This window comes from Nannospalax galili, unplaced genomic scaffold, assembly GCF_000622305.1.
Source record: "Nannospalax galili isolate Female #2095 unplaced genomic scaffold, S.galili_v1.0 scaffold1119, whole genome shotgun sequence".
NCBI lineage: Eukaryota > Metazoa > Chordata > Mammalia > Rodentia > Spalacidae > Nannospalax > Nannospalax galili.
This window is the reverse complement of record NW_008343597.1, coordinates 1,734,470-1,748,834: the sequence shown is the minus strand read 5'-3', so window position 1 is coordinate 1,748,834 and position 14,365 is coordinate 1,734,470. Positions and strand designations below refer to the sequence as shown.

The window sequence follows — 14,365 nt, the reverse complement described above, 5'->3', positions numbered from 1 at the left end:
CCATCTCTTGCTCAGAAATGGTTACACTGACGGGGGAGCCTGTACAACGACGTAGGGTGGAGGCTCGTCTTCTGAATGAAAGTTGGGTTATCATGAATTTCAAAGCCTAGAGCCCTGAGTTCGGAAGGTCTTGAGAACAGTTCCCAGTCACTCAGGCTTTCTCGACCACCCCTGAGGATGCGCTCCCAGGACCGTCCCTCCTACCCAGGCACCCTGCTGGCAATTGGGCCTCACTTCCGTACGACGACCCAAGATGGCGGCCCCGTGATCAGAAAACCACATTCAAGATGGCGGCTTCCGGTTTTCCCGGCAGCGTCGCGAGTGGCCTCCGGGGCCACGCCTACTTCCGGCTCCTTGGCTACAGCAATGGCTGCTCTGGGGACTTGGCTATCCAGTGAGTGTAACGTGGGGTCGGGGGCCCCGGGAGGTCCGGGGGTGGCCCCCCACTAACCGCCTTACCCCTCCAGTAGGTGTCCGGAGGCTGCAGTGCAGCGCGGCGGCTCGGGCCGGCAGCCAGTGGCGACTAAAGTGAGTGAATGCCGGGCGGGGGAGCGGCGGGACCCGGACGCCCAGCGCGGCCTCACCCGGCTGTCCTTCTCCACCCAGGCAGGGTCTGCCTGCCAACCCTTCCGGCTATGGCCCCCTCACGGAGCTTCCTGACTGGTCCTTCGCGGGTGAGCCTTGTATTTACCCTAGGAACTGCCTCTGAAAGTGCAAAACGTTGAAGAAGTTTTAAGTCAGAAAACCGCTGGAGGAAAGAAGGTCTCGTTTATTTTGTCATTTAAACTGTCCATGGAGCTGGATGTGGTGGCTCACACCTTGAAATCCCAGCTCTTCGCAGCCGAGACAGACGGATTGCTTTGAGTTCAAGGCAAGCCTCTGCTAAATAGTTCCCACAGAGTGAGACCCTGTGCAAAAAAAATAAATAAAATAAGTAAAAAGTAAATTGACTATAAAAGTCAGCTATAGGGAATCTTCGCTTGTGTAGTTAAGCAGAAGGTAATTCTAATTTGGGGCACCCGGGGACTGAAGGACTAGTATACTTTTATCAAAAGGGACATGATTTTTACCTAATTAGGAAGACCCATCCTTCTATGCAGTGAGTGCACAAGGAACTCTTTGGAAAGCTGCTGAAAAGAACACCGCAGATGGTAGATTGAGGGTGCAGGCTCTCTTTAGAGAAAGCTTTTCTCTTTACTTGGAAAAAAGTCTAACGTGGTAGTCCATGCCATTTATCCCAGCACTCGGGTGGCGGAAGCATTTGAGAGCTAGAGGACAGCCTTGGCTATATAGTGAGATCAGCTGCCTAAGAAAGTTTCATTGTAAAGTAGGATGAAATTTAGCAAAGATATACATTGATTGAGTGAAGGGTTTCTGAAAGCTTGAATCCAGCATTGCAGATTACCATAATTCCATACTGATGATGAGGGTAAATGAAGAGTGGGTAGGATCCTGCCCAGGAACATGATTCATGATTCTGTTGTGCCAAAGCTGGCCTCATCTTAGGAAAATTAAGTTACAGTGGGTGTGAACTGGTTTCCTTTAATTGGCAGCACTAGAAATTAAACCTGGGGCCTCACATGGGTCGGCACGCACTCTACCACTGAGCTAACTATCCCCCAGCTCTTGTGGGTATTGACTGGGAGAAGGGAGCTAAAGACAAGTTCTCTCCTTATCAGTGTTTAACAAAGTGCCCCAGGCCATATTTAACATTTGCCTTTTTTTCTCACTTCTATCTCTAGATGGCCGCCCTGCTCCCCCAATGAAAGGCCAGCTTCGAAGAAAAGCCGAAAGGGAGAAGCTTGCCGTGAGTGGCTGAAACTCCAGCAAGGGCTGTGGATTTGTAATTGGAGGGAGAAAATTTAACTCATAATTTGTCTTGAGCAGTATTGCACCTAAGCCAACCTGTACCTTGCATACTGATTTAATAGCCAGGTGTTTTAATAGCACTGTGAGAAGCGAAGAGTGAAGTGGTGTACTCTTATAAAAGAAACCAGTAGCAGGCATTCGGCCTCACATTTTGCCACTTCTATTTTGCCTCCCAAACCAGGATCTGATGCCAGTCAGCAGTGTCTATATCCAGCAGAAAAACCTTGGACTTTTTGAGAGAAAGGATATATGCTGCAGTGCTTAAGCCCCAGATGTTATCCTTTTCCTGTCTGTTTCAGAGACGGGTTGTACTGCTGACACAGGAAATGGATGCTGGACTACAGGCATGGACGCTCAGGCAGCAGGAGAAATTGCAGGAAGAAGAAAGGAAGCGGGAAAATGCTCTTAAACCCAAAGGAGCTTCACTGCAGAGCCCACCTCCTAATCAATAAAAGGCGGCTCCTGTCCTGGTTTCCAGACTCTTCGGGCTTTCTACAACCAAGGGGCCTCATCCCAGGGAAAATAAAGCCTCTTGTCTCCCATCTGTATAGCAAAAGAGCTCAAGCCCCAGGAAGAACAGACTGTAAGATCACTGCCTGGGAGGCTTGGCTCAGTGCCCTCATCCCTGGTTCTGTTCTAATTCAGCCAAATCTTGTTCTGGGATCTTTTTTTTTTTTCTCCCTAGTGCTAGAAAACAAACCCAGAACCTTGCAAAAGTTAAGCAAGCATTCAGCCACCCTAGCACCCTGCCTTGCTCAGGATTTTTATCTCCCTTGCTTAGCCATAGGACTGGCCCAGCTAAAAGCAGCTGGTCTGTGAAAGAGAAAAGGAGGTTAGCAGTTTTCCTGGTTTTCCCTACAGACTTGGAGTCACCGACAGCCCATAACCAGCTCAGTCCTGTCCAGTTGGTGTTCAATAAATGTTATATGAAAAAGGCTTTCTGTCTGAGTTCCCTTTCTTGTACAGCAACTAGTGTCCGTTTTCCTGCCGTTCAGATACTTGATCCAGGAGGAGATGCTCACACTGGGAAGGCTGACACAAAAAGCACTAAACTTGGATGTTTCGGGTTCTGACTGAATTCCAGGAGTCTGTTGAAAAGGGGCCTGTGTTTCCCCATCTCCAAAGAATGTCTCAGCCCCTTTTAACAGTCACTGTGGAACTAATATCCACTGATAACCTCCCCTCCCACACTGTCCAAAGCCAAGGATACCTTTGATTTTATTATCAGGAGCCTTCCCAGTGCAAAGGACCTTTGCTGTTCCAGTACAGAATATTGTACTTGTGTCTTTCCATCACAAACATGGAAATTCCTGGATCTCTAGGAAGGATTGCTAGAGCTTCCTACCTGACTTAATCCCCAGCCCCCCCCCCCCTTACTGCTTCCCTCCCTTCCTCTCTCCACTGCCTCCTTCCTCTCTCGCTGACCAAATACAGTTCTTGGATCTTGCATTTTGCTGATGATGGAGTTTTCTGTCTCCCACACTTTTCCTGCTTGTGCTGTGCTGCTTGGTGGTTTTCCAGATCCTGTTCTCAACCTCTTATCTCCCTTTCTCACTGCCAGCTTTAGCCTGTCCTACACTCCCCTTTTGTTTTCAAAGCCCCATCAATCCCTGAAGGTTTTACTCTATGGATCTGCCCCCTCTTTCAGTGCAGAGACTGAAGAAAACTCCAAAATCCTAACTCCCAGTCGTCTCTCCTAACAATCTCATCGAACTTTATTTTCCCAGTTCTCTGACCTTGGACCCCTTTCCAACCCGGGCAGTTCTATAACTTAAGGAACAGATCGCAAAGACCATTCATTAATAAAGGAATGGGCCCCCAGATTCAATGCAGTTGTGAGCTTTGTTAGGCAGTGGCTTTTGTTAAGAGTTTGGGCTTGGGGGCAGAAGGTTGTCCCACAGTTTAAGCAGACACCCTTGTTAGTCAATGCCTTTCTCCCAGCCAAGGAGGAAGACCAACCACTCACCGTCCCTAGGCACTCAGCTTCCCAATACTTGTCACTCTGAGGTGAGACATGCTGAATACCACGAGAATCACGCCACCCAAAATATGCTTAGGAGGAAAAAGTCACCCACATCCCATCCCTTGAGACCCCCTAGGCTCCCAGTTAGACGTTGGCTGTGGCCTCAACCCCTGCAGATGGCAGCCTGCACCACAGAAAAGCAACTTTTTTCCCCTCTAGCCCTTGGCTGTAATTGGATTCAGGCCGCAACTACCACGTCCCCACCAGGAAAGGAGGGCATTGGGGCGGGGGCGGAGGAGGAGAGGCTGTGGGAGAAGGGAGGGACCAAAAGAGAGAGCGGAGAGGGCTTCCACCCCAGTTCGCCGACTAAGCAGAAGAAAGATCAAAAAACGGGAAAGAGAAGAGAGCACAGGCACTTTCCGGAGCAAGCCCCTCTCCTCCAAGCCGACCTCGCTCCAGGGCTCCTAAGTCACTGCCCGCGGAGGACAAAGGCGCCCCGGGAGCGGCGGCGCGACCCCAGGGCGTGGGCCCCGCTCCGCCGCGCGCCCCGACGCCGCGGACATGTCTCCCGCCCCCCGAGCCTCACGCAGCCTGCTCCCGCTGCTCACTCTCTGCACCGCGCTTGCCTCCCTCTGCTGGGCCCAAGGCGGCAACTTCAGCCCCGAAGTAAGTGAGCCCCGGGCCTTCCCGGGAGGCGAGCCCGGGGCCCCCGGGAGCAGCGCTCCGGGGCCCCCGCTGCTCCGGCCTCCCCCTCCTTGTCTGCAAACTTGCAAAGCGAGCCAACTTCTGCCTGCGCGCAGCCACCCCCTCCGCCGCCGCCCGGCTCCCCTTCCCCTTCCCTCGGAGCCCGTTCCTGCGGGCCGGGCCCCCTCCTCCCCGCCCTGCGGGGCTCTGGAACCAGGGAGCCTGGGAAAGCCAGGACCGGCTCGCACCCCGCGCGGTCCCGCGCCTGGTCGTCCGCTCGTTGCTTCTTAACTTCCCGGCGCCTGCGCTCGCAGGGAGCCGGGCTGGCGGCCTCCCCCGACGCATCTCGGGGATCGGGGCGGCCGAGCGGCACCCGCCTCCGGGACAGCCCTGGGGCCCCGAGCCGGCGTCGAGGGTCGCGGGGCCCGCCGCGCTTGCGCGCACACAAAGCTCTCTTGTGAGCCGGGGACGCTGCCCAGCCACCGCCTCCCGCGTCCCCACCCCCGCCGGCGCCTTCGGGCTCTTTTTGCTGTTAATTGTTTCTCTGTGTTAATTGCAGGGAGATGGGGGCGTCTCTCGGGGATTGAGCAGAGGGTGGGCCCGGGTCACCCTTGGGCGCCCTCGAACCTCCATCCCCAACCCTTCCATGACCGTGGCCCACCCGGCCCTGGAGGAAACGGCGTGGGAGTTGTCTCAGGAAATTTTTCCCTCCCTCTCTTATTTTGGGGTGAAGGTGGGAGACGGATTAAAGCAGCTTCTTATTTTGGGCCATCCCAACCCACTCAGCCTGGTTGAGGGCCTGGGTGTGGTCGGGAGGGGCCGGGAAGGGCCCAAGACGGGGGATGGGGTGTGGATTTGACTTCTCTGCCCTAGTCCCAGTCCTGGTTTCTGTCCTGGTCCCAGGATGCAAAGAAATCTCTCCAGAGCGAGCACGCTGTCTGTGCTCCGGAAGAGACCTGGGGCTGAAGGGAAAAGTGTGGTCCTAGGAACCCTGCTATGGTGCTTGGAGAATAGGAAGAGTGACTAACGCCCCCACCCACACACCCCAGGTGGACACTAAACCTGGTAGTCAAGGAGGAGGCACGGCTTCCCAGTCCTGAAGCCCCCCCATCTTAGTCCCAAAGGGAGAGCGCCTAACAAAAGGATCCTGGGAATCTGGGGGACTGCCCACTGCCAACTTCTCCTCCCTGTCTTTCTTCCCCTCCCCAGCACCCGCTAGGCCCCCTAGGGGAGGGGCAGCAACAGTGGCTCAGTTTTAAGTGGGTCATGGGCGTCCCTGTCCCAGAACCACCGTTTGCTTCTGGGCCACAGGGTGGGAGGCTGAGGGAGGGTGGAGCAGACCCAGAGGCTGGGATCCAAGGTTTGATGTAAAACTGGAGAACCCCCACCCTCTCCTGCCTCCTAAGGTGGCAGGCAAGGGGTGTTCCCTTGACTTTTTCCTAGGGGAGTACCCAGCACAGTGCCCACCAACAAAGTTCTCCAGGCCAAGCTGAGGGAGGACTGGGGTGGCTGAGGCCTTAGGCAGCTGGGTCCCTTCCATCAAGCCTCCACAGCTCTGCAGCAGCTCCAGGACAGCCCTCTCCTCCCCTTGGCCTGTCTGGCGCTTTACCCTTCCCCCAACTTAGCCGCAGACACAAGAGTCCTCTCCTGTGGTTCCAACCTCATAGTCTGTGGTTCTTGCTTTGCCTCAGAGCCTAGCTCTGGGAGATGGAGAACAAAACTTCTTAGGTCCTGGGAGGAGGAAAGAGACAGGAGACTCTTCCTTTCATGGCTCTGTGATACTCCTCAGTTCAGGGAAGTCCCTTTCTTGACTAAGCATCCATTTTTCTCTATAGAGTATGGAGCAGGGGTTGTGGGTGTGATTGTTCAGACCTGCTGACCTCTTGAAAAACTCACAGGAAAGGGATTTATCCAAAGCTCCTGGATGTGATGGTCCCATCTTTCAGCCACCCTCTCATCTGTCATCCTGCCTTAGGAGGATTCCCCTCAGCTTGGCTAAGAGCTGAGGACCTGGCAACACTCCTGACTTGCAGCTCTAGGGAGAGGCCAGTCCCACCCTTCCCCAAGCCCTAAAGCAGCCTCTCCCTCAACAGGGGTCAAAGCCTGGTTGTAGCTGTCCTACAGGTGAGAGGAGCAAAGGGAGTTTCCTGCATACTTGGGCACAGGCCACAGCAGGCCTCTGGAGGGCACTGGCTGTGGCATCAGGCAGCACAGGTTAGGGCAAGCCTGCAGCTCCTAGAGAACAGCTCTGGACTGAAGCACCCTGCTTGGCTCTCCTCTGGCATACAAGAGGTTAAACTCCTGAACCCTTGAGGAGGCGTCTCAGAACCAGGTGATGCTAGGGTTGTTTGGCCAAGCCTATTGGCTGGGGAAAGGCTGGGTTGTTTACAACTCAGGCCCTAATTCATGTCAGCCTTGGGGTGATAACTTCCTGGAACTGTGTTGCAATTCCTGCCCTTGTTGGGCTCAGGTCCTTAGTCAGCTGCTCCTGAATCACCCCCAGACCCCTACAAGAGCACTGCTCTGCCACCAGTGCCTAAGCCTGAAAAGCAAGCCCCATGTGGACATAGATCCATCCTAACAAGCATGGCTAGAGGATGCAGCACCCAAGGCAGCCTCTGTCCTTTCCCCTCCAAGTGCCCATCCTAGACAGCCTGAAGTCCCCTCTGGACTCCTTGAAAAAAGTCAAAGCTGAGGGCTGGAGCGATGGCTCAGCGGTTAAGAACACTGGCTGTTCTTGCAGAAGACCTGGGTTCAAATCCCAACACCCATATGGCAGCTAACTCCAGTTCCAGGGGATCCGCCAGCCTCTTCTGTCCTCCGCCGCCGGCATTGCATGACATGAGTACACTTACCTACATGCAGGCAATACACACATACACATAAAATAATTTTTTTTTTTTAAAAAAAAAAGGCAAAGCTGAAGGAGGACCAGAGCTGTCTGGGTCATGTCTCCCATAAAAGAACCCAAGCATCTTCACATACTCTATACGTAACTTGGCTTGCTTGGCTTTTCAGGCATTAGGGAAAGATTCCATTGTTCTTACATAAAGGCTGACGTTTTCCTCAGAGGGGCTTTGCAGTGTGTGTATCTTTTGGTCAAACACCAAAAACGTAATTTAATTTTAAGGCAATTTTCCAATCTTTTTGAAAAATTCAAAACATAACTGAAACAAAATACTACAATCACCAAGTCTACATGCGCACACACACACACACACACACACACACACACACACACCTTCCACTTCTAACAGGAAGAACCTGAAATGGGCCTTTAGGTTCCAAGCCCCAGATCACAGGGTATTTAGATGGGGTTGTAGCTTATCAACTACCACCTCCAAAGGTCTTAGCTTCCACTAATCAGCAGCCAGTCTCAGCTCTGGCTCCTTTTCTGCCCTCCTTTCTGACAAGATCCCTGCTGTGAAGGTCCTGGAAGCCTCAAGACAGACTCACCCTGATTCTACCCCTCTGCCATCATGAGTATGACCCATTTTCAAATGGGACATGCCATAGTTGCAAGAACACTGACACGGAGTAGAAAAGTGCTGGAGGATATATGCCACTCTAAGAAGACATTCTAGGTTGGGGAATAGCTCAGTGGGTAAAATACTTGCAAACATGAGGACCTGAGTTTGAACCCCAGCACCCATGTAAAAAGCCAGGTATGGTAGCACATGCTTGTAATCTTAGCACGTGGGAGATGGAGACAGGCAGATCAAGGCTAGCTGACTAGCCAGCCTAGCCTAATAGGGGAGCCACAGCTCCCAATAAAGAGACCCCGTCTCAAAAACCAGGGTAGACAGCTCCTGGGAACACACCTGAGGTTGACCTCTGGCCTTTCCATGCATGTACCTAACAAATACAGCCCCAAAAGTCCTAAAACCCTGTCAACTCAACAGGGCTCATTTCCAAGAGCTCTACAACCAGTCAGGAACAATGATTCCTCAACCTTAGATTTGTCTGTGTTTACCACCATCTCCCTCTAATCCCACAAGGACAAGCCATACTGGGGTCTAGGCCAGAGTTTAGGTCAACAGTCAGCCTGGGAGTTCCTGCAGCCCCGCCAGAACCAGGTTGGAAGCCCATCATATTCCTCATGAAGCCAAGGGCTCTGCCAGGCTTTGTGGGGAGGCAGATGTGCCCCTGGGCCAGGTAGGAATGCTCTAAGCCACACCCCTCTCCCTACAGGCCTGGTTGCAGCAGTATGGCTACCTACCTCCAGGAGACCTACGCACCCATACACAGCGCTCACCCCAGTCACTCTCGGCTGCCATTGCCGCCATGCAGAGGTTCTATGGTTTGCAAGTGACAGGCAAGGCTGATTCAGATACCATGAAGTGAGTACCTGACATCCACTGACACACTGAGCTCCAGCAGTGTGCCACCTGAATGCCTTGCCCCTTCTGCACATGCTGATCCCAGCCCTCTCCTTTTCACCCTGCCCTCATAACCTGGCCTTCCCCCACTGACTCACACAGAGCCTCACCCAGCACTGATGCTGGGGCCAGAGGCCAGGGCCCTGGGTCTGCTATGGGGCTCCGACCTCTCCCCTTGAAGACTTTCCGTTTTGTATATTACACTGACCCAGTGCTCCTACCCCAGGGCCATGAGGCGCCCTCGCTGTGGTGTTCCAGACAAGTTTGGGGCTGAGATCAAGGCCAATGTTCGAAGGAAGCGCTATGCCATCCAGGGCCTCAAATGGCAGCATAATGAGATCACGTTCTGGTGAGTCCAATAGTCTAGCCCTTCTCACATCTGGCACCCTCCCTAACTGTAATGTAGAAACTCGGGTGGCTCGCACTTCTCCCGTCCATCCTTAGGGAGTGGGGAGGAAAATGGCTCTAATCTTACAGAGAAGTACAACTATTTGAGGGGTGCACTCCAGTGCCAAACAAACACCCATAAGCTTTCAGTTCCTGGGGCTGAGAGATTATACATGCAGCAGGGAAAACAGGTTGGTAAAATGCCTGGGCAGTTCAGTCAGACCTGGGAGAGAGCAAGGAAACAGAAACTCTGCCTCTTGTTATCCTAACACACTTTCCTCCTCTCCTTTCATGGCTGGACCTCAGCATCCAGAACTACACCCCCAAGGTGGGTGAGTATGCCACATTTGAGGCCATTCGTAAGGCTTTCCGAGTGTGGGAGAGTGCCACACCACTGCGCTTTCGAGAAGTGCCCTATGCCTATATCCGAGAGGGTCACGAGAAGCAAGCTGACATCATGATCTTGTTTGCTGAGGGGTTCCATGGCGACAGCACACCCTTTGATGGTGAAGGTGGCTTCCTGGCCCATGCCTACTTCCCAGGCCCCAATATTGGAGGGGACACCCACTTTGACTCTGCTGAGCCCTGGACTGTCCAAAATGAGGACCTAAACGGTGAATAAAAGAACTCTGGGGAGAATCAGCAAGTCATTTGTGTATGGAGGGTTCTCCTTACAAAATCTTCAGTACTGAGTGCATGGTGGCTCGCATCTATAATCCTACTACTTGAGGATAGATTATATACTAATCTATACTACTACTGCTACACACAGATCTTATCTGACTTCTAATGAAAGCAGGAATTGTATTTTAAGCTATTTCTATCTTTCTATCTGGTCTGACTCCCTGACTCCTTGTCTGACTTTCTAGTCACAGACTTCAAAGCTGCCTCACCCACTTTTCCAGGCAAACAGCATGCCTTGCTTCTGGGAGAAACTAAACTCCCACAGAGTAAAGATTAACACAGGTTTTCTTGGGATCAGGATCCTGTCCCAGGGCAGTCTGCTCCACCCAGAGGAGGTTACTGACTGGCTTTCTGCCTTCCCTACCAGATTAGAAACTGGCCCTCAAGATTTGATCACTTTACCAGTAGGCTTGTATGTGAAACTGAGGTCTCTGATCAGGGAGCCTAAGAGAAGAGTCCCAAGCTGCCATCTCACCATCTCCATACCTCCAGGGAATGACATCTTCCTGGTGGCTGTGCATGAGCTGGGCCATGCCCTGGGTCTGGAGCATTCCAATGATCCCTCTGCCATCATGGCGCCCTTTTACCAGTGGATGGACACAGAGAACTTTGTGCTGCCTGATGATGATCGCCGTGGCATTCAGCAACTTTATGGTGAGTTATCCAGGTCCATACCTGCTCCTGTCTCTGTTCCTTGCCCCCTCCTGGTCGCTGGTCTGCATTTCCCTCCTCATGCTGTAAAGTCTCTACATGCATACACACCACCTGCCCCTGCCTCTGTCAGCTCCCGCTTCTGAGCACACCCCAGCTGACTGCTTCAGCCCTCCTTAAAGGCCTGTTCATGCTTTCTAAGGACTGTTATCTGTTCATCTGTCTTTTCTTTCATCCCTTCTTCCCCAAAACCTGAAGTGCCCCTCTTGTTCTCTCCCCTAGGGAGTAAGTCAGGCTTACCCACCAAGATGCCCCCTCAACCCAGAACTACCTCTTGGCCCTCTGTCCCAGATAAGCCCAAAAATCCTACCTACGGGCCCAACATTTGTGATGGGAACTTTGACACTGTAGCCATGCTCCGAGGAGAGATGTTTGTCTTCAAGGTGAGAGGAAGAGAAGTGAGATGGTTTGGAAGGGCATAAGGGCTCTCAGCAAGGAGACAAGAGCGGCAAAAGTACTGAAAATTAAAACCAAGGGGCAAAGGGCGGTCAGGGAGTTTGGGGGACTGTAGAAGAGGACAAAGTATAAAACACATCTGCTCTTCCCACCTGTACTGACTTCCAGGAACGATGGTTCTGGCGAGTAAGGAATAACCAAGTGATGGATGGATACCCAATGCCCATTGGCCAATTCTGGAGGGGGCTGCCTGCATCCATTAACACTGCCTACGAGAGAAAGGATGGCAAATTTGTCTTCTTCAAAGGTAACCAGGCATTTCACCCCAGTTGGAAGGGCTTGGATGAACTGATTCCATTTGGCTTTCAAAGACCCTAGAGCCAGCCGGACAAGCTTCTGTGAGTTCAAAGCCAGCCTGGTCTACATAGTGAGTTCCAGGACAGCTTGGGCTACAGGGAGACCCTGTCTCAAAAAGACCAAAAAGAAAAACAAAAACAAAAAAAGACCCTAGAGCGCAACTTGAACCTGGATTCTTCCCTTTTCTTCTCTCCAGGAGATAAGCATTGGGTGTTTGACGAGGCTTCCCTGGAACCTGGGTACCCCAAGCACATTAAGGAGCTGGGCCGAGGATTGCCTACTGACAGGATTGATGCTGCTCTCTTCTGGATGCCCAATGGAAAGACTTACTTCTTTCGGGGAAACAAGTAAAACCTCACGCTTTTCCCCTCAGAAACCACCACCACTGCCACCTCAAATTCCCTCATCCCCAATTTCTGGAGAAAGGTCCACTTTTCCCCCAAGTTGTTGCCCTGGAGAAGGAGCCGACAAAGCCTCTGCTGTTGCCTAGCAATGGGCAGTGTTTCTTGGAGCTCTGTGAGTGGGATGTGACCGGGTCACCATTTCAGACCTGGTCATTTGATGCCTCCTGCCCCATCACTACCTCCGCCTCAGCAGCCAGGCACTGTCATTAAGGGCTGCTGGTGGCTCCTTACAGCTTGGACCCTCCCTTCCACCTCCCCCTTCCGCTGCTTTTAGCTGCAGGCCCTCATTACTCAAAACCCCATTCCCCACCTTGTCCAGAGCTAGGCTTTGCTCACTGGTACACTGTGTCTGCTAACCTCTGAGGAGAGGCCGAGTGTCCAACCATTTCCCTTTCCTTCCCCTCCCCCAGGTACTACCGTTTCAATGAAGAGTTCAGGGCAGTGGACAACGAGTACCCCAAAAACATCAAAGTCTGGGAAGGAATCCCCGAATCTCCCAGAGGGTCATTCATGGGTAGTGATGAAGGTGAGTGGGGCAGAGGAGGGTGGATGGGAAGAGGGAGTTGAGGAAGAGCAGAAAGGCAGAGCATGGTGTGGAGAACATTGACAGTGGTCGCAGCGGGGTCCTTGTCACGTGCCAGGCACTAAGCCAAGTGCGTCATGCATCGTACCCCTCTCCTCCGACCTGGTACTGTGATTACTTCCAGTCTACACTTGAGGAAATGATTGTTCAGAAAGACCGAGGTAAGCTTAGCTGACCATCACACTAACTAGGCTTTCTTCTCTTCTCACTTTGGGGCTTCTCTGGACCCTGCTGTCGCCCTGGCTCTTGTCCTCTCCCCTCCATCCTGTTGGTGCCCTTCAGTCTTCACATACTTCTACAAGGGGAACAAATACTGGAAATTCAACAACCAGAAGCTGAAGGTAGAGCCAGGGTACCCCAAGTCAGCTCTGAGGGACTGGATGGGCTGCCCGTCAGGAGGCCGGCCGGATGAGGGGACTGAGGAGGAGACGGAAGTGATCATCATCGAGGTGGATGAGGAGGGCAGTGGGGCTGTGAGTGCGGCCGCCGTGGTGCTGCCTGTGCTGCTGCTGCTCCTGGTGCTGGCAGTGGGTCTCGCAGTCTTCTTCTTCAGACGCCACGGGACCCCCAAGCGACTGCTCTACTGCCAGCGCTCCCTGCTGGACAAGGTCTGACCCCCACCGCTGGCCCACCCACTCCTACCACAAAGACTTTGCCTCTGAAGGCCAGTGGCAGCAGGTGGTAGTGGGTGGGCTGTTCTCACCCATCCTGAGCCCCTTCCCTCCAACCTCCTTACTCATCCCTAACTGGCCTCTCTCACCCTCACCCCTGGCATTGCTTCTGTAGGTGGGTCCCCTGAGGGCTAGCCTCTGACCCTCAGGGGACCCCTGAGCTTGGTGTGAATGTTGGGACTCTGCACTTGAAAGCAGGACCTCAGACCTCACTGGCAAAGGTCACTTGGGGTCCTCTGCAGCTTTCCCATCCCTGAACATACCTTAGATCTCTGAACTCTGACCTCAGGAGGCTCTGGGCGTGTGAACCCTGCAAGTACCAGGTGTACCCAATTGGCAGCCTCCCACCACTCTTTGGCTAAGAGGGATCTAAGAGTGTGTGTGTTTGGAGGTGGAAAGATTGTTCCACCACCTTAAAGACCGTGGTAGAAAGGCTCGAAGAGAGTCTTGGTGGCTTGGTCAGTCAAGTTCCTCTCCGCAAAGATCTGCCTCTATCCCACCCAGCCTGGAGAACTTCCAAAGGAGCCTGAGCCATTAAGGAGGAAACTGGGGCTGAGGAAACCCTTGGCAAACCTAATCACTCTGAACATTAGCCTTGGATGGCAATTTCGAGATTGGAAGAACTGAAATCATGGGGAGTGGACCAGGGTGGAGTGAGGTCAAGGGAAGACAACAGGATCTGGAGCCTGGGGGTGAGCCTGATGGCCATAGAGAAAAAGACCTTGCTCAAATGCAGGCAGCTGGGGCTGGGACCCAAAGACAGAGCAGTCAGAGGGGACAGTGTATGCCTGGGGCGAGGTGGGGGGCTCTGAAGGCAGCATGGGGGGCACTGCGATACCCAGGAGGGCAAATTTTATTGGAGCTCTTGGGAAGGGCCTTAAGGAAACCATGCTGTCCTCTCTGTCCCCTTCTTGCTGACTGTGGAAAGGAAGGGTGAGAGTGGAAACAGGAGTGGCCAGGAACAAAGGGCATGCACACAGGGACTGGGGACTGGACCTTACTGAAAGAAACCACCTGCTTGGGGGACTGAAAAAGGTTCTCAGAGGCCTGGCAGCACTCAGTGCGCCTCACTTCCCCAGTGAGAGGCAGCTTCTCGGGTGCTTCTGGGTAGGTTTGTCCACACTCCTCAGCCCTCCTAACCTATGTCTGCCCTTCTTCCCCAGCCCATCCATTGGAAGTTTCCTTCAGCCACTAAAGGTGGTCATGGTACTGGGGACTTGGGGGAGTGAGACCCTGTGGAGGGAGTGAGAGGAGAGGACTGTCGGGGTGGGGTGGGG

General features: G+C 53.2%; 2 protein-coding genes across 5 annotated transcripts; both read left to right on the top strand.

Moving 5' to 3' along the window:
- The first annotated feature begins 322 nt into the window (after window positions 1-322).
- On the top strand, window positions 323-2,806 carry Mrpl52 (mitochondrial ribosomal protein L52). 4 transcript variants are annotated; one of them, XM_008839906.2, is made up of 5 exons: window positions 323-394; window positions 468-528; window positions 607-674; window positions 1,743-1,807; window positions 2,169-2,806. In XM_008839906.2, the coding sequence occupies exons 1-5, from the start codon at window positions 367-369 to the stop codon at window positions 2,319-2,321; spliced, it is 375 nt and encodes a 124-aa protein (XP_008838128.1). In that variant the 5' UTR covers window positions 323-366; the 3' UTR covers window positions 2,322-2,806. The 4 variants fall into 4 exon arrangements, with proteins under 4 accessions (XP_008838128.1, XP_008838131.1, XP_008838129.1 ...); XM_008839907.2 differs by having other exon boundaries at window positions 330-394; window positions 471-528; XM_017799821.2 differs by having other exon boundaries at window positions 330-394; window positions 471-528; window positions 1,743-1,814; window positions 2,169-2,278.
- A 1,335-nt stretch (window positions 2,807-4,141) lies between these two features.
- On the top strand, window positions 4,142-13,793 carry Mmp14 (matrix metallopeptidase 14). Its single transcript, XM_008839905.2, has 10 exons — window positions 4,142-4,498; window positions 8,708-8,856; window positions 9,122-9,244; window positions 9,589-9,896; window positions 10,459-10,620; window positions 10,900-11,060; window positions 11,242-11,380; window positions 11,627-11,777; window positions 12,245-12,360; window positions 12,700-13,793. Exons 1-10 carry the CDS (start codon window positions 4,394-4,396, stop codon window positions 13,029-13,031), a joined length of 1,746 nt encoding a protein of 581 aa, XP_008838127.1. The 5' UTR covers window positions 4,142-4,393; the 3' UTR covers window positions 13,032-13,793.
- The last annotated feature ends 572 nt before the right edge of the window (window positions 13,794-14,365 follow it).